A 20,086-nucleotide genomic window follows, 5' to 3' on the forward strand; every position below is an offset into this window, starting at 1 on the left:
GCTGAGTGAATTTCCTAATAACAGCATGAGAAAGTAAAAGCATCAGGAAGCGGTGGTGATGTGCAGTGCGGGTACTATAACGTTTATTTTTTATTTTTTTTATCTTAAGGTAATGTTAAGACGTGATTATTTTCTATTTATTATTAAGCTCTTTGCACATACCAGCGATACCTTTGGCAAAAACCTCACCCATTCATCTTAATTTGAAACAATCCTCAGGGGGAAGTACAGACAATGGCCCACATGTCTTATGCTCTGCAAGCAATACCTCACTTTTTTTTTTTCTCTCCTTAAGTGCCGTGGCAATTACTTTGATGCACGATTTAAAATGATCACAACTATTCCAGAAGGTAATGCAAGAAGAGTGTGTCTCATTGATAACAAAGGAGCAACGTGAGTTATGCCTTCGGGGGCCGCGACTCATCACTTAATGGCGGGTGAATGGTGGGTGTCAGACATTACTATCTAAAACACATCCTTCCAAAGACTGCACACGGTGCTATCCATCATATAAATGACATCATAAATGCTAATAGAAGATTTGAGGGCTTCCTTTACCTGAACTGTACAATTCCTTCGATCTCGTTTTGCATCTTTTATCTCTAAGGTGTCTCATGGACTCTAAGGAACGCAAATGGCCAGCAGCCGTCTCTCGGCCTGTGTTTACAGTTACAAATGACTGGCCTGCGCCGCGGCCGGTCAGTTTTCTTTTTCGCGACCACGTCTGTCAGACAAACTGTCACTTGTCTGTCAGCCGTTAGGATTGGGCATTGAGAACCGAGAATCATTTCACAAATTGCGATTCCGGTGGAATCGTTTCTTTATTGGAATCGTTTGGAATCGTTAAGAGGATTTGGTTTCAAATCTGATCATGGGTTCCAAATTTAAAATGGGCGAGTTTTGGGATTTCTGTAGCGGCCAGGCGCTTGTTGTGTCGCATCCTTGGAGCACAGTAATCGGCGCTCTAGTGCGGCTTTATTTTACGTTGAAAAAGCCCGGTAAAACTGCAACCCACCGTTGAATCAAAATAAAACTGTATCCTCCTTATTTGTGAAAATAAGCATGTGACCTGTTTCAACTCCACCCCTCAAAGAATCGGAATCGAAAAATCGATAAGAACCAGGAATCGAAAGGAAGAATCGGAATTGGAATCGAAATTGTTAAAATCCAAACGATGCCCAACCCTATCAGCCATACAAATAAACACATAGATGAGTAAGGCTTACAGTATGTGCCTCTACACCCAACACAGCGAGGTGTAACTGGTGTATCACGCCCAATTAGGCCCCAAGTTTAGTGATTTAACTTGTGTGCATTAAAATGATTTGGAAGAATGCCCTTTGTGATTTTAGCCAAACTTGCTGAACCACATATTTCTTTGCAGTTTTTACAACACCGAGTTAGTCTTAAAGAAGATCAAACAAACTGTGAACATATTTATTGTCTTCGAGATAGCTGAAGTTACACATGCACGCATACATACATTTAGGCAAACATAAGAATGATATTAATTGCACACATGCCAAACACGAATGACTAACACCATAAGACTTCCATTAAATTCCATGACACAAAGTGCTACAGTTAAATGAAAAGCTAATCAACTGGGATTTATGACGACTGCAAAACATACCACAAGGACACAGTGGCACAGCGACACCATTTTGCCACCTCAGATGAATTTGTTACACTTAACAATCAGTTCCCCACAGAACAGTAAAGATTGTGATTTTCCCATATGGCCCAATACATGACTGTTAGGATACGTGTGCGCTTTAGTCTACATATAGCTTTCATAAAGTTACAAAACCTGTAAGTGCAATTTGTTATATACGGAAATGCTCCTCTCATCAGCTCTGTTAGGAGCTTTTCATTTTAATGTCATATAGATTTAAGTACTTATTTCAATGTCATTTCATATTAACCTCTGCATAGCCACAACTGCGTGATTTTTTTCTGGTGTGAACTGTAAAAATAGAACCCTTTTGACAAAGTAATTGCTAAAAGCAAAGCATGGTACCGTCTGTTGCATAAGCCCGGTGTGTTAGGTCGCAAGAACAGAGAGAAGTCACATTGAATGTCTGTAGAAAAGGTTTCACACTCACATTGCTATATGTGTCAAGACATTTAAATGTCCAAAAAATATATAAATATATATATATGTATCTCAATAACCTCGCCTTGGACCATTTCAAATCGCCACATGTTCAACTACCTGCCCACTCTTCGTCTTTCAACAACATGCTCTTACCCTTCGTGTCACTTTTCTTTCCATATTGTAACTTCTGAACAGTAACAAAATAAAAATAAAAAAGGAGTTAAAGTAATTCAATAAGAGTTGAAAGGGAGATGAGACAGAGTGAGAGATAAAGATTGAGTAAGAGCAAGAAAGAGAGGGGGGGTCTGTACAGGGAAACTGTATTGTTGGCTTTGGTTTCATTTGGCCTTCTCAGCTGCTGGAGCAACAGGGACCGGCTCTGTCTGGACCCCGGCATCTGTCGAGTTACGTTTCTGACCCTGAAATGTAAAGGGGAAAGAAAAATTGTGAATGTTCATTCATTCTTTTATTGAAAGAGTCATGTCATCCTCCATGCCAAATCTGAACTCCTATCTGACCCATTACATATATGTATTTTCATTTGATTGAAGTCTCCTAGAAACCTTGTTTTTGATGCTACTTGTTTGGACCAATTTTAACTTGAGGTCTTTGCCTTTTTTTGTATTTTTATAGTACCTTCTTATTTTCTTACTTTTTTTCTTAATTTATTAACAGTGAATTATTAAAACCAAACCAGTGCAAAACAAGTCACATGCTGTGCACTGCCCTGTGAAATTGGGTCCGGCCCAAACCTTTATGAGCTGCTGCTGCCATCTAGTGGGGATGGAGCTGCAACATGTTGCAATGCGCAGGGCCATTCACATTAACACCTGAATAAAGAGTCAGCAACGTCAAGAGGGAAAGGGCCGCTCTCGTTACCAGATGTTTAAAGAACAGTTGGATTGAGTTCCTCTTCTCCAGTTTCCTGGGCACATTGGCTGCATCATCTCCAGCTTGGGGGGCCACCGAAGCTGGTTTGTTGTCTACGACCGCCTCTGATGACTTGGCTGCTGCTTTGGGTTCCTCTTTGGCTTTTACTGTCTCTGCTGCAGCTGGGGCAGGGCTCGCCTTCTGGGGATCAGCAGCCTGAAAGGGTTGCAGACGCACAATACAAAAAAAAAAACTGAACAATACCAGTCTGAGAGCAGCCTTCTCTACAGGGACGTGCACAGACATTTTGGGGGTCAGGGCAACATGACATCACGACTTCGCGTAAACATACACGCCCACTTTCTTAAACCAAGTGGTGTTTTATCTGTACGCATTTTGAGCTATATTGTATGTCTACGCTGTATACAGCGGACGTAAACATACACGCCAAGTGGCGTGTTATCTGGATGCATTTTGAGCGCCGTATACAGCGGACAGGTTGGGTTTAGGAAAAGAAGAACCGGTTGGGTTTAGGAAAAGAACAAAGCGACGGTTGAGTTTAGGAAACGAAGGAAACGCAACATGCGGGACACGATCCACGCTCTCCTGGGTGAAAGTCAAATTGCGTAAATTCACACGCAATCGCAGGGTAACGTAAGTCAATGGAGGCCAAACGGCGTTGATAAACACGCTACAAAGCGAGTATGCGTCTTGATAACACGCCAATAATGGCACACTTCATGAGATCAGTCTGGACAGGGGCTCATAACGTTTTATAAAAAAAAAAAAAAAAAGGAAAAATATTAACAGAACTCTGACTTGTGGACTTACTGTTGTGATCTGTCAGTACTGTTGGTGAATAAACACTTTGGGATATAGCTGCTGTCTATGTCGTTTTGTACAAAAGTGAATCTTGCCAACCTCTTCTGCGACAAGAACTCCAAAATCCTTCCATTTCTGCTAGTTATTGATATGGTAACATTATAGTTTATTCATTTTAATGAATTAATCATAACTCCAAATTGATAGTTTAGTATATATTATGAGACTTGCACTATTGAGCCCCACAAGAGGTGACTTAATTGACATTAAATCACATTGTTATGGCAATTATTAGATAATTAATATTTACTTAGTGATAGTTGTACATACAGTCGTTGGTATGTTCCAAGATTTCCAATTTATTTAAACCAGAACTCAAGAAAGTCTAATCTCCCAACCTTATTATTATTATTATTATTATTTTTTTTATTCAATAGATACCTTTTTTTTTTTTTATTCAATAGATACCTTTTTTTTTTTTTTTTTACAGGGAAGCTGTGCGGCAACAGATATATATATATTCATTTATTTAAAAGGGAGAAAAATAAGCTCCCCAGAAAAAGGGCACTTTCTCTTGAGGAAGAAAAAGGGCAGGTGCCCCTTTGATGTCTATGTGTGCACGTGTCTGCTTCTGTATCATTACATGTAACAATGTCTGATGTGCTCCACTCAATAATGGACTTTGAGATGACTTCAGATGTGACATTTGAAGTGACATTAAGATGTATACCAGCTGTTAGGATACAGTGTAGTCTGAGCAACTGCAACATTATGAGTGATAGTAGAAGTACCGATATGTGTTGTTATGATCTTCAAATATATTAACAAATGGAGAAAAAAAAAACACTTCTGCCAAAAACTTCTTTTAGAGCAGATGTAATTGATTAAATGACTCCGGTTAATAGTGCGTCTATTCTCCAGAGGTAAGAGTATTTACCACACCAGTTGTTCTCCTGAGGAGACGAACTCCACTTGTGGAGGCTGCCTGGACTTTTGTGGTCATGTTGTCTAACAGTACCTCAAATTCACATTCATTTGTTACTTTCTGTTTAGCATTTCCAGCACAATTCAGATATTTAAAAAAAGCCATACAGGCTTAAGTGAATAGGTCCTTACTTTAGGCTTGAAGAGAGAAAAGAAGGATGATTTTGAGGCTGTTTTTTTTGCTTCCTGAACAGGCGGTGGCGGTTCTGGCTTTGCAGCAGCCTCCAGGGTGCCGGCTTTTGAGGGATCCACCTTCTATTATCGAAACGGCAGAGGAGAAAATACATATCATGATGAGTATATTTACAAATTAAAGGCATGACCATGACTGAAGCAGACAGAGTGAGGGTAGAAGCAGCCACCTATGAAGTGAAAGAAGAGGTAAAAGGGGGAAATATCCAGGCAGGATCATAGCAGAAAAGGAAGTAGAGACATCTGATAAAAAAAACCATCCCTGTAAGAATGAAGGAGCCCACACATCATGCACAAAGGTAAAGTACGTTATTGTCTGTAAGAAAAAAAAGGACAACAAAATAGGAAAAGATATGTCTCCACTGAAGAATTCTCCTTTAAAGGAATAGTTGGAAACATCGGGAAATACGCTTATTTGCTTTCCTGCCAAGAGATGAGAAGATTGTCATACCTATGATGCAGGAAAAAGTTAGCTTAGCTTAGCTTAGCATAAAGAATGTTACCATGGGGAAACAATTAGCCTGGCTCTGTCCAAAGGTCATGAAACCTTACTGTTTGTATGTCATATTTATTTAGTAAGTAAAAGTGGAATGTAAAAACTAAAAATTGTGGTTTTTATCAGATATAACGTGTTAATTAGTGAGCTTTAGAGGTGCTAACGGGCAGGTTTTGTTACCCTCGGAAAGGACCAGGCTAATTGTTTACCCGTTTCCAGCCATTATGCTAAGCTAAGCTAAGCGGCTGCTAGCTTTTGCCATAGTGCGTTCCGTTTACCTCGGAACTTGGAAGCCGGAGCTGGGAATGAAGTCACACCCGAGTTGACTGCATTCGATTTAACAAGTCGGATTCATGGTCGGATTTCATTGCGGGGTAGCTCTAGCCAGGTTAGCCATTGTTAGCAATAGCAGTGGATAACAACGCATTACAACATGTCCACAGATAGAAGTTGGAGAGGACTTTGTGTACGACTGATTTAGTGAGACACAAAAGAGACAGAAGTGCTAATAACTGTATGTTACTGCAGCTTTCAATGCTGTTGATGCATGGTGCAGCCATGTTGAATTTTGAATTCGGGGTACTCAGAGGTTGTCTGACTTCCCAGCTCAGAAATCCGAGTTCAGAGGGCGTGCTTCCGACTGTGACCTCGGAAAATCTGACTTTCGAGTACAAATGGAACGCACTATTAACAGACCGAGATGAGAGTGATCTTCTCATCTAACTCAAACGCAAGCAGCGTTGCATGATGGGAAATGTTCAATCCAATAAATTCAATTTAATTATACTTTATTTTCCCCTTAGGGAAACTCTTCTTGGACTCCGCTGACAACTTCAGCTGCACTTAAACTTAAACTAGCATACGCTAGGCTACACATAACCACAAGAACAAATATGCGTAAATGTGTAATTTTACAAAAAACTACTTATTGACACGCCTACAAGTCTACCCTCATCATTTTTCATTTTTAAAGCAAGCTGACGTAGGGGGTATGTGTCCATGTGTCCATCAGTCTGACAATGTTTGTAATAGCCTACTTATACAAAATTATAAGATGGTACGACTTGCCTGTTTATATTTTGCATAAAAACAGTTTAAGGCCATAAGCTAAGCTAATTAAACAAGTAAATAAACTGAGAACTAAATTATCATACAGGTACCATAATAATCGTGCAGCTGGCAATGCTAAATCTTGGCAAGAAATCAAGAAAAGCGTAATTCCCAAAATGTTGAACTCCTTGAATTTACCTCAGCTTCTACCACTGGCTGTGGTACCTCCTCGACCACCTGCAGGGAAGGAAACATTATTTGTTTTCCCATCAATTGAGATGCTGTATGAAATGCAAAAATTGGTGATAAAAACATAACCAATGAATGAATAAATGAATCAAAACATGAAAAAAAAAATAACAAACTGCCAATGCCAATTTGTGTTAACTGTAATGAATGAAAGATTATTTTTGGTTCAACGTAATATTTGGTACATCTGATACAACATCATGTCAGAGGTGCCTGCAGAGTGAGGAAAATTAAGAATTAATATTCCCGAGCACTTCCTGCTGATTTACCTGCTCTTCTACAACTGGCTGTGCCACCTCCTCTGCTGTCTCATGGTGTCCAACATTATTTTCACTCTGAGCAGATGCAAATTAGTCATTAGTCAGTAGAACATGTGTGGAAAACAACATGCAGTTTAGAAGATAGTGATGTGATGTAATCAGAGGATCAGATGCTTGTTCCACTCCCTAAAAAAGATTGAGAACTCTCCTTTGATTTACCTGGACTTCTACAGCGACAACTGGCTGTGGCACCACTGGTGTCTCCTGCAGAGCAAAACTACTTTTTTAATCGGAAGAGATGCAAATTATGATGTAAAAGTGCTTTAATTTACTGCAGCATGTCTGTTATGAGTACAGCTGTAATCCAGGGGCGGAGCGAAGGGGGGTGGTTCTTGGGGCAGGCAGCCCCGAATGTGTTCTCAAAAGCCCCGAATCTTTTAGAGTTTTAAAATAATTTCCCCTCAGTCTCTCTGACTGGCAAATCAATAGAGCAACTGTTCTATTACTGGGGAAATATTACCTTCTATTCTGTGAACTCAACTCAAAATAGGTTTTAAGATTAGTTTTTGCTGTTTATGCCAAATTCCTACCCTACCTACATTATGTAACTTAATACAACAGACAATTTTTGCCTCTTTTTTAGGTGGCAGAAGTGAAAATAAGTCATCTGAAGGTGTTGTGTTCTGGTTTCAGAATGATAAAGAGAGTTGGAGAATTACAACTTGATACGAAATAGGGTGTAGGCTATACAGCATGATTTCTTTCCTTGGCAACTATCATGTTTTCCCCGTATGATGTACAGATTTGTAGGCATTCTATTATCACATGGCTTGAAAAATAGTGCACATAGCTGCCCTAAATGGAGCACGACCCCGGACCCTCCCTAGATTTGGGCTGACCCCTGAACGTTTACAACATCTGGCTCCGCCCCTGCTGTAATCCTTAAAAGATGATTCATAGTAAGACCGTCTGTGCTCGTTTGTTGAAAGACTATTGAGAACAATAGAGCTGAGAAGATTGGGCATGCTCTCTAGTTTACCTGGACTTCTACCGCCGGCTGTGCTGGTGCATCTCTGATTGTCTGCAGGACAGTGAAGGAATTCTTATTGTTAGTAAAAGCCATCGAGACAGACAGGAGATGTCCTCAAAAGATGAGGGAAAGTTTTAATTATGAACAGCTTAATATGTTAGTACGGCAATGGATGCTGACTCATATGAACAGGTTAAAGGGATAGTTTGACATTTTGGGAAACATGTATGTGCTTTCTTGTCGAGAGTTAGATGAGAAGATTAATACCGCTCTCATGTCGGTGAGCTTAGAGTGGAGCTGAAGCCAGAAGGCGGTTAGCTTAGCTTAGCATTAAACTGGAAGCAAGGGGGAACGGCTAGCCTTTCTCTCTCAAAAGTTCACAAATATATCTACCAGGGCCTGTAAAGCTCACTGCGTCTCATTTGTTTAATTTCCACAAAAACGGAAGTGCAAAAATGTCAAGTTCTCGTGGCTGGGCGCATCGACTTTCAGGAGTCAAGATGAGTAACAGCACAGTTTAAACAAACTAGTCAATGCGTATGTTAGTGAGCTATAGAGGTGATGGTACTGTATTTTTTGAATTTTGGACAGAGCCAGGCTAGCTGTTTTCCTCCCATTTCCTCCCATGTCTTTATGCTAAGCTAAGCTAATTGTCTCCTGGCCCTGGCTTCATACTTAGCGCACAGACATGAAAGTGGTATTGATCGTCTCATCTAACTCTATGGCAAAGAAGCAAAATATATTTTTTTATTTAATGAAACACTAATGCAACTTAAATGTTGGGAATATGATGGAAATATGGACTGTGGTAGAAACATTGGCGCTAACATGAGGCTTTTTTCCCCAGGGAAACCTATAAGTCATGCTATTGCTATTATTAGGCCTACATGCCTTCCTGACCAACCCGTTCTCACTCCCAACTCGTCAAATACAGATGCTTGGTCCGTGTCTCTCAGCGTCAGATACCGACGAAAAAAATCACCCTTTAGCGTCTGTATGGAACGCACGGGGCAGAGCAGTAGCTCGACCGAGGCGCTGTAAGATGACGTAGTATTAGGAGCGACAACAATAGCGAGTAGAATGGAAGACCGAAATTCCGCGTAAGGAGATTGGTTGGGGTGGTGGATGGGTCAAACAACACAGGACTTTGGGGCGACATCTAGCTCACCCGGTAGAGTGTGCACTCTGAGTCCTGAGTCTGTCTTTCTCCCCCCTTTCCTGTCTATATATGCACCATCTAATAAGATCAAATAAATAATTAGCCCAAACCATAATCCTAAACAACCTAATCCTATCTGTCTTGTTCTTGTATCGCATGTCACTTAAACGTAAATTTCTTAACCACACCCACGATCTTTCTCTAGATGAAAGAGTGGTTTTACGCTGCACGTTGAAAAATGACGCCAAAACGGTCGCGATCCAGAGCGTCAAAAAGTGAAGCTAATCGGTCATGACCAGGCGTCGAAAAATGACCCCAAAGTGATACCCAGCGTGTCAAATATCGCCGTGGATGGAATTACATTGGAATAAAGTGAAAGTGCCCCTGCGTCTGACTGAGACGCTAAAGGAGACTTTTTGCGTCATTAACAAACGCCAAAAGGCACCTGACCAAGCGTCGTTCTTTTGACGCGCTGGGAGCGAGTCACGTTTTTGTTTTTTGAGAACAACAAAACCTGATTCTCCTGGATGGGGTTCACAGCCGGATAAATTACACAATTCCTGCGTGTTCCAATTTGGAAACAGCATATTGTTCAGTTTCTGCCACCTCCAGACAAACCAGCTCTTGTTCAGTTAGTAACAGGATGAGCCGTAGTCAGTTTGAGAATACGATACGCTACTGTACCACTGCTGCAGTCTTGGCCTTGGCCGGGGTTTTGGCTCCACTTGCTGAAGCACCCTTGCCTTTGGATGCCTTGACACCTAGCAGTACCTCAAATTCACATATTTCACACTACGTTATAATGGGATTTCACTGTGGAACATTGCACTCACTGAAAAAAATAACCATCCCTTAAAGTAATGATCTACTCTTGCAATCTCCAGTTTGCTGTTTATTTACCTTTGGACGGAAGAATTTGCTCAGAGCAACTCTGGCTGATTTTCCTTTTGGGGACTCGGCTTCCTTTGCAGCAGCTTTGGGTTCTTCTTTGGGTGTGGGTTTGACAGGTTTGGCAGCTGGTTCTCCCTTGATTTCCATTCTCGGTGGCTCCGGAGGAGGTGGTGGTGGGTAAGACATTCCTTTGGGTGCTGCGGGCGGCTCAGATACTTGTGCAACCTATTCGAGAGAGAGCGTTTGGTTTGGAAAGGAAACTGTCCACATAGTCACCTTTAACAGCAAATATATCTGAAGACACACAATTGTATGCGATGTATGATAAAATTAATGCTCAGCAGTGATCAATTAAAGGTGCAGTAAGTAAGCCTTAAAAAACTAACTTTCTGTCATATTTGCTGAAACTGACCCTATGTTCCAGTAGAACTACATGAAGCAGGTAATAATAAAAAAAAATCCACAGCTCCCTGTTCAGGTGCACCAATCAGGGCGGGGTATGTCTAACTGCGTGTCAATCACTGCTCATGCACATGCATTCATTCTCCCTTGTGGGGGGAGGGGCTTAGGAGACCGTTTTGGGCTTTAGCGGAAAGGGGGGAGGGACTGAGAAGTTGTCGATGTTCAAATTCTTTGGCTAAGTCCTGGATCTTCACAATCCTGCCTACAGCACCTTTAAGCTTAGCAACTTCCGTCCAAAATAAACTATTAAAAATTTAATGAGGGTACAATGCAACATTAACAAATAAAATCGCATTTCTATTATAATTATATGTCCAATAAATATATTCTTTAAGATAAAAATAAATAAAAACAAATGAAAAAACGTAATGGGCAATGTGCTCACAGTAGTGGTTACTGCTGGTTGGTTCTCCATCTGGGACTATTTGGCAACAGAAAAAGGAAGCAGTTAGAGAAATCAAGTGAAACTGAAGCAAACAAAGATCTGCAACAATAAAAAAAGCCTGTGTACATGTGCTATATATATATATACACACATATTGGTTCTTTAGAAATAACAAGTTCTTTTTTGGAATCAGGGAGATGGTAAATCCAAGCAGAAACAGAAATGAAACTAAAGTAGATATAGACAGAATAATCAATATATATTCAACTAGTCAAAAAATAAACCCTTACAGTACTGAGTTCACTGGTAGCACTTTGTAAACCAAAATAAGCATGATGATGAAAAATGGATAATGAAAGAAAATCAAACAAGAAAATGAAATCCATTCTGACGGTAGTACCGTCATGGTCAATTCATAATTTAACATGTTTTATAGTTGATGTAATGCTTTATAAACATCTGTTCACCTGGTCTTTTGTGGCACCAGGAGTAGCTGTTTCCTTTTTGGTTATTTTGGGAGTCACCTGCGCAAAAAGGGGGGGAAAAAAAAGCAACTGTCTTCAATGGCTTTTATTCATGCCGGACAAAAAGAAAATAAGAAGAAAAACAAAATGCGTACCCTCTAAATGTTAAATGTGCGCATTGTGTTATTTCATATAGCTGCCTGGCAATGAAGCTGCAGCGTAAAACAGAGTCAGCGTATATAGTTGATGTAACAGGAACAGAAAAATAATGATTTAGATAAAACAGAAGCCTTTCATGAAAGCTGACATAGGCCTTTATGATAAGATAAGTGAGGAACACAGAGGGGCCTGGACAGAGCACATACAGTACATGCGCTGTCATCGTGATAGCCATTGTGCTCCGGAGATGGCGTAGGCCTGCCCTCGCTCTATCTTCACAAATCTCAACTTCCAACCGCACAGGCCTCCCTTGTGAGCTCACACTATGGGCTGAACAATAGGCCACCACATTCCCGCATGTTCAGAGACTTGATTAGCATGGGGCTAGGGCAATGGTAACTCTTTAAAACGGCATGAATCCAAAAGACAGCACGCTGAAGAGGAAATACAATAGCTGCTTGTTGTAGGTTTTCCATCAGGCACTGTCATCATGGCAGATTTTGTTATAGATACCTTTACTCAGAACAGAAAAATACTTCTGCACATCTGTAACGTGAGACAGGTGTGTAGGAGGGGGACGAGTAGGTCAAAAGTGGCAAAGAAACTCCGGCACACTGTCTTCCTTGCAAATTAAATTTATTAGCTGGCGACGTTTCGGTACTAGACCTTCATCAGGCCAAGGAAATAAATAAAATTATAAAATAAAAGTATATAAATGTATCTTTGCAAGTTAGAGAGTGTGCTGGAGTTTCTTTGCAAATCGATACCTTAACTGCCATAAAACTTTTCGCAAACATAGAATGAAGTAAATATAAGTTTAAACATTTTCACTCTTCAATTATCAATTATCACTGATCCCTACAGTACATTATAACATATTGACTTTAGTGAGGCTTTAAAACAACAAAAACTTAATTTTTGTTGTCTGAGCAACTGTTAGCGTTCAACTGAAGTCAGAGATAACAAGGGTGGATTTGTTTTTTTCACTTTTGATTACAGCACTTTTAAAAAAATGTATTTTCCCATTCAGTCTAATTTTACAAGCAATTAGAAATATCTAGTGTAAGCCACACAAATCATGTCACTTACTAGTGTTTTGAAGAAGTTCATAACTGGATTCTCTTCTGGGTTACTGTCCTCTCCGTTGTCGCTTTCAGGAGCTTTTTCTTTCTCGGGACCCGAGTCTAGAGTCACACTCTCTGGCACCGTTAACGATTCTGACGCTCGCTTTAGGTTAGCTGCCTCCTATACACCATGACAAAGAATTAGCCTTTGAGAATGATGTTAGAGCGCCGCAGCTGATAATGCAAGCAGTGAGTGTCTTAATCGCAGCATTGAGATGGGAGCACAATTCCAACCATGCCTCTGCCTACTCGGGGCATTGTCAACAATCAGCCTTTTATTAACGCGTGTGTGTCCCACCCCTCACTCATTGATATTCAACAATGTGCGAGAGTTATGCCCTGAGAAATGCCAGGCAACTCAAATACCTTGCTGCGTGTTGATGGTGGACATCTTTAAAATACAAAATTGACCAAATCTGATTTTAAGATAATTTTTAGTTAATCTGTTCACTTCAGTTTTCATTCCGAGTCAAATGTCATATTCCTTTCTTTTTTTTTAAACTAAGTCACTACTTCTCTTTCTTTTCTGAAAGCAGGTATCAATTGTTACTAAAGTCACGACCAAAAGAATACAAATAAGTAATGAACAAAAATCATAAATGAAGATGTTTTTGCTTTTTGTTTTTATTGTAAAATGTTTCGGCACTTCACAATGTGAGCTTTGTGTTGATGATATATAACATTGGTGGAATGTACCTAAATACATATACTCAAGTACTGTACTTGTGGAACAAATGTTGAGGTATTTGTACTTTACTTGGGTCTTTTCTTTTTCAGGCCACTTTCTACTTCTACTCCGCTACATTTCAGAGAGAAATAGTGTACTTTTTATTCCACTACATTCATCTGACAGCTTTAGTTACTAGTTACTTTACACATTAAGATTTTTGCACACAAAACACATATAAATATATATATATATATATATATATATATAAACTGCCCAACAATATAATGACCTACAAGTCCAGCTGAAATGATTAGACCATTAAACACACAACTGTTTGGATCCTTTCCACTTTTTTCTGCATTGAATACTTTTACTTTTAATACTTTAAGTACATTTCCCTTAAAGTGCTAATATTATGCTTTTGGGCTTTCCCCCTTTCCTTTATTGTGTCATATATCTTTTTTGTGCATGATATAGGTTTACAAAGTGAAAAAGCCCAAAGTCCACCCCAAAGGGACTTACCATCTCCAACAGAAAACACTGTTCACCAACTGCTCCAAACAGTTCTATTGTAGTCCAACCTTTACTTCAGAGACAAACATGGTCACTTTGTAACACACGTTATAATGCTCGCCTAGCTGCTAGCGTGGCACGCCCTCATACTCTGCTTCTGACTGGCTAGTAGTCCTTACCTAGCTACTGCGCATGTGCGACTCCCAACAAAGATGGAACAGAAGTGAGATGCCTAACTCTGTAGCTAAAACGGAGAGCTCAACACACAGGGGGAAAAGAGGAGCTGCAGCAATGTGCAGTAAAACAAAAATATGGTGTTTTTTGAAAATTAAACCATGTAAACCTATTCTGATATAACCTCTAAATACAATTATGAACCTGAAAATGAGCATAATATGAGCACTTTAAGTAACATTTTCAATGCAGGACTTTTACTTGTAACAGATTATGTCTACAGTGTGGTATTGGTACTTTTACTTAAGTAAAGGATCTGAATACTTCTTCCACCACTGATATATAAAACAAGCACTTTGCATTATTATAAAACACAAATCATTTTACAATCCAGTTGCAGTTATTATCACATGCTATTAAACACATGACATCTGAAAGTGTTTTTTCAAAACAAAAGTTCGGACAATTCTTTCAACATTTCACTGCTGCTCTTCTTTTGGGGCCACATGAATAGTAACAGTGATACTGTAACCGATTGAAGATAGCTTTAAACCACCAAGCCTATATGCTGATCCTTCAACAACTGATATGCAAGCAGACTGCAAACTAACAGCTGATTTCTTCAACGATGGTCCCGAGAACAGCCTTAACACACTCTGACACAGGCTCATCTGAAGTTGCGTCTTCACAGTTCTCCTCAATGGCAGCTGAAACAGCACCGGGATTAAATGTTTCAAGCGGTATCTCTTCTGTAATTTCATCTTCAATTGTCTGGAGGAGGACGACCAGAATGTTGTTTTTTAATTCAGGCTCCCCAGAGACGGCGTGGGTGGAATCAGTTGGCGCGTCGGCTGGGGCGACGTTCTCCTCTACGAGTTCCTCTTGGACTGAAACGCAAGGCTCCGACTCTTCCGGGGCATCCGTTGGCGGCACGTTTGCAGCTTCCTCAGCTATGTTTTCAGTAACGAGGGGCACAAAAGTTCTTGCAGTGATCACGTCTTCTTCCAGGGGGATGCCGTCATCCACTGCAGGCTCCGGAGGAGTGATGGCAATGGATTCAAATTCTAGAGAGAGGGCGTCGATCGCTGCCTCCAGTGTCAGCTCGGCGTCGTCTTTGACAAAGAAAGGACTTAGTTCTGCTTCCTCAAATGTGTCTTGTCCCACATAACTTATCGCGTCTACCCCGACCTCGGCGTTCTCATCTGAAGTCACAACTTCCTGCATCGATTCAGTATCTTCAGGAAGTTCCTCGATGATGATAAAGTCAGCGGCAGGAGCCTCCACAGTGATCATTTCTTCCTCAGGACATCTATCACACTCCCACTCATCGTCGAGTTTTTCTTGTTCACGTATTCCCTGTATACCCTCAACTGCAAAAGCATCATCGGCGGAGACCTTTTCATGGGCAGATTCCACCCTAACTAGACGGACTGGCACCAGAGGGACAGAAAGTTCCTCTACGGGCATGTCTTGGTTCACAGGTGTGGAGTTAGGCTCCTCACGAACAACCTCCGAGATTGCTTCCATCGGCGTAGTCGCTGGCTCTTGGCCTGGGGAAGGAACGCCATTTGCTCCGCTGGCCTCAGGAGTCGCAGCGTTAGACTCAGGTTCAGCGGTTTTAATCAGCACTGCATGGGCTGACATGTCTCCAGCTCGTTCCCCATTGTCTTCAGTAATGACTTCATCTGCACTCCGGTCTGAGGTGTTTACAGCCGGAGAGTCAGTGGATTCTGAAATAGCGGTGAAAACCACCTCAACACTATCTGCCGCCACCTTAGGAAGGCTGTAAAAGACCTCCAATGGCACAGGTTCCTCAATGTTATTTTCCTCTGCGTCTATTTCATCTTCTATGATTGATTCTTTTGGGTTCGATTCTGGTTCTGCAGCAATTTCCAGCTCCGTTTCCTCACGGCCATTCACGACCTTTTCCTCAGGTTTGTAGTTTTCAATGCCAGTAACTTCTGCCCATTCCGCTCTGTACACGTTCTCCATCACCATTTCTTCACTGATGTTCCCAGCGGTCTGGTTGTCCCGGGGCTCATCATATGCGGTGTCTTCAACAGCCTCCTCATCCATGACAAAGGATGACACTGTGGTGGTTGTATCATCATCATCCTCACCGGTTTGCGTTGAAATATCTGCTTGACTTCCTCCGTCCGTTTGCGTTGATGTTTCAGTTTTCGGTTGTGGATATTGGAAGTCCTCTCGGTGCACAGTGACGGTCACCGTGGCAGCTTCCTCTCCACTTGAGGCCGACTCCTTTATCGTGAAAATCAACATTCGCGTTTAGATAAAATACACTTTGTTTGTTTCCGGGACACATATGCAAACCTTGTGCTCGATCACACTGTGACAGCAGACAAAGAAGAAAAATCTCTCAGTGATGTAATTGTTTAGTGATTGCAGAAATTATTTCTTTTACTTTTTTTCAATTTGTTTTTGGAATGGCTTATGTACTACTTAAATTGTCTTATTTGACTAACTAATAATCTAAGTAACTTCATGTAATTTGGCAGGCATATTGCATAATAGATTAGATCAAAACATTAAAGGATAAGAAATTATTCTATGTTCTCCTTACTGTCAACAAATCCCATGAGAAGACCAAAACCAACAATGTATTAGTCCCTTCTCTCAATGCTTCCTGACTTCCTTGCCCTGCTGCCTGTAGCACTTAGCCCAAAGATGTAAATCTTCAAAAATGGCTAAAAAATATCGAGTTTCATTTTCAAAAATTAAACTATAACTCTTTTTCTAAAAGATTCGGGCACTGTATGTTTTGGCAAATGCTACTAAAACAGGATTAAATACTGCATTCGTGACGGACTTTATTTTCATTTGTTGCTCTGATTATTTCCAACAGCAGGACAATGTATGTGGGATTGAGTCAAAATAAACTACATTGCCCATGTTCATCATAACGAGGGAACGTGTCACCCAGTGCAACAGTGAGGCTTTGGCGACCGAATGGGATTTGATGACAATGAGAGGAATATAGAATATCACATTGCAAAACAAACGCAGAAATGTGCACTCACCGGCTGTGGATTGGTGGCAGGAAGACTTAGATCTGTTTGATCTTCATTACCTTTCTTGACCTGGTTCTTATGAATGATGGTTTCAAGGATTTCAGGCTGAGTTGATTCTGTGGCGAGTTCTAAAGAGAGGGGCTCGGCATTTTGCTGGACTATGGTCTCAGTGTTAACTGAAAAAAACAAAAAAACAATCAATCTGTTGTCAACATGTGAACATAAGGGTTGGCAACATATGACTGGAATCTGTAGTTACCGAACTGACTGACAACCTTTTTAATAAGCAAACTAGCACAAGAAAAAAAAAATAGAATTGCTAGTTAATCTAGTTAGTTTTTTTTCATTTAGATCAAACTATTAGTTCTTCATAGTGTCAAAGTTCTGATGTCTGTATTGTGAAGTCCGTGTTGCAATAATTATTCTTATCTAACAATTACTTATCTGTGTGCATTTGCTTTGCCAAAAACGTTTACAGCTGTCACGACTATTAGATATCAGTCTTGATTTGAATGTTAAGCTCTTTGCATGTAACATTTAACTCATGCATGGTCGTGGAATAGTCCGTGAAGTAAACATGGGCTAGTCAGTGCTAGATAGTGACATTATCTTTATCTCCAGAGTCAACATTAGCCCTTAGACAAACTTAGGTGCCAGTGGGAATCCTACGGCACTATTGTAACTGCAGAGAAACAAACCACACCATGACAGGTCGAATAATCGCTCCTTGTCAATGTCTGAGACTACGCCTATAGTTTAAATTAAAAGCCTCAATGCACTGTCCAGCTGTGAGTCACTGTGTTTACAGAGCCTTATAAAAGTCCAAAGGACTAATCCAACATAAACATGGAAAGATCATCTGATTTCGTCTGTCAGAGACTGACTGAGTATTTCCCCATAATGTAAGATACGATGTAACAGAGATAAAGAACAGTAAAAAAATAAGCTACAGGGAAAGGGAATTTTTGGGGTACCCTGCTGAAAAATATGGCTCAGTCTTTGATTTATTGCATGTCATCCCTTCTCTCCGTCTCTCCGTCAGCTGTTCTGATAAAAGGAAAAAGCCCTAAAAAAGTATCTTTATAAAAAGTCTAATCTTCCTCTCATCCTCAGATTTTCCAAAGTTAGAGAAAGGAACTTCATAGTGACACTGTATCTGCATGCATAGCCTATATTTCATATTCCCAGTTAAATCATTATCATGTATTAGAAATAATTAAAAAAAATCTCTCTCACCAGCAATCTCCAATCCATTAGATGTGATGTTTGCAGAGAGGCCGTTCACTGATCCATTACCATGCTTCCCAGGAATATTCCCATTCTAAAAAAAGATAATAAAGACATATAGGTATGTGTTAGCGCTACAACATTATTTACAGTGGGGTACATTTCAACAGAAACACAGATTTTGAAAATGAACCTGAGAATAATCCTGCATTTTGAAAATACTTAAGAGGGATCAAACCTCTGATCCAAGAAGCAACTAACATCTACTATTCCATGTGCGCCGTACCACTGATTTAGAGGACGCAAAGTTGTAGATACTGCAGGTACAGTCATGTGAAAAAATTAGGACACCCATGCTAAAGTTGACTAAAAAGAGGAATAAAAAAATCATGTTTGTTCTTCCTTAAAATACAGTTATTTATTATCCTTAAAATTCCAGTTATTTTATGGATCCAGGATACTATGCATCCTGATAAAGTTCCCTTGGCCTTTGGAATTAAAATACCCCCCCCCCCACACACACACACACACATCATCACATACCGTTCACCATACCTAGAGATTGGCATGGTTTTATTTCAGTTAGCCTAATAGCTGGTTTGATTTGCATTGAGAGATGTTTTTATGGAAAGTACCCCATGCCATTCTCTAGGTATGGTGAAGGGTATGTGATGATGGGGGGGGGGCTATTTTAATTCCAAAGGCTAAGGGAACTTTATCAGGATGCATGAAATAACTGGCCTTTAAAAATAAAAAATCTGCCTGCCTCTATGGGAATTTAACATAGGAGTGTACTTACTTATGCCCCCTGTATTTTAAGGAAGAACATTTATTTATTTACGATACATTCTTCATTCACAAAGAAAATTGGTGCCCTTAAAGATTGGATTTTTCCTCTTTTTTTAATTAAGGCATTAAGCTCAATTTCCAAAAGATGATTTTTTTATTCCTCTTTTTAGTCAACTTTAGCATGGGTTTCCTAATTTCTTCACATGACTGTATATAGCATAACAGGTTTTGTGTGTAACTTTTCATAAAATTGTTACCTCGGTCAGCTCCGCGTTCTTGGAGTTTTCGTTCCCCATGTTTTTGCCTAGTCGAGACCTTCAGACGCAGGCTTTTCTACTGACATTCAACTGAAACAAAAAGAAGAAAAAAAAAATATGGTTTTGTTATGTTGTATAAACAAAAAAAGATGTACTGCAAATAATGACAACACTTCTTTGAAGTGATAGAATCTGTACATCTGTTCATGCATTAGTTTGGCGTCGTCTTAACTTTAGTATCCTTCAAATAGCTTACCTTGTTACACCTCTGCAAGTCAAGCAAGTGATATCCTCCTGAAAAAATACAGCAATAGTCTGTCACCGTGTCAGAGAGATGTGCTCGCTGCTCCAACTGTATCAAACTGTGTGTATAGGCGGTTAACAGTGTGTATACACAGTGTGCGTGTGTGCTTTGAAATGGGTGGGACTGTTTTTAAGTAATCAATTGGATTTCTTCCTGTGAAGAGCCCACTATCCGCCCAACAGAGTGTTGGTGCTCTTTAATAAAAGCTCATGATTAGCTCATGGTAATCTTTCTCTTAATTCTCTGAAAATAGACTGACATGATCATAATGCGGTTGCACTCTAATCGGTCACACTCTGATAAGGCGCTGCAGCGCACTTTTGTTGACAAATGTAGCTGTGAAGTTACAGGATGTGTATTAAGGATATTGGCCTGGCACTCTAGCACACGGCAAAAACAGAAATAAATATGTTTGCACTCAGGGGCGT

The 20,086-nt window shown here is 40.2% G+C and overlaps 1 protein-coding gene across 11 annotated transcripts; it reads right to left on the bottom strand.

Moving 5' to 3' along the window:
• Positions 1-1,423: 1,423 nt before the first annotated feature.
• On the bottom strand, positions 1,424-19,711 carry bcas1 (brain enriched myelin associated protein 1). 11 transcript variants are annotated; one of them, XM_039800345.1, is made up of 16 exons: positions 19,611-19,711; positions 19,355-19,444; positions 18,318-18,402; positions 17,091-17,257; positions 12,661-12,816; positions 11,416-11,472; positions 10,949-10,984; positions 10,111-10,326; positions 9,895-9,981; positions 8,061-8,102; positions 7,241-7,285; positions 7,031-7,096; positions 6,711-6,749; positions 4,907-5,029; positions 2,978-3,184; positions 1,424-2,517 (listed from the first exon to the last, which is right to left on the bottom strand). In XM_039800345.1, the coding sequence occupies exons 2-16, from the start codon at positions 19,391-19,393 to the stop codon at positions 2,437-2,439; spliced, it is 1,446 nt and encodes a 481-aa protein (XP_039656279.1). In that variant the 5' UTR covers positions 19,394-19,444; positions 19,611-19,711; the 3' UTR covers positions 1,424-2,436. The 11 variants fall into 11 exon arrangements, with proteins under 11 accessions (XP_039656279.1, XP_039656280.1, XP_039656284.1 ...); XM_039800346.1 differs by lacking the exon at positions 10,949-10,984; XM_039800350.1 differs by lacking the exon at positions 9,895-9,981.
• Positions 19,712-20,086: the final 375 nt, after the last annotated feature.

This window comes from Perca fluviatilis, chromosome 5, assembly GCF_010015445.1.
Source record: "Perca fluviatilis chromosome 5, GENO_Pfluv_1.0, whole genome shotgun sequence".
NCBI classification, from domain to species: domain Eukaryota; kingdom Metazoa; phylum Chordata; class Actinopteri; order Perciformes; family Percidae; genus Perca; species Perca fluviatilis.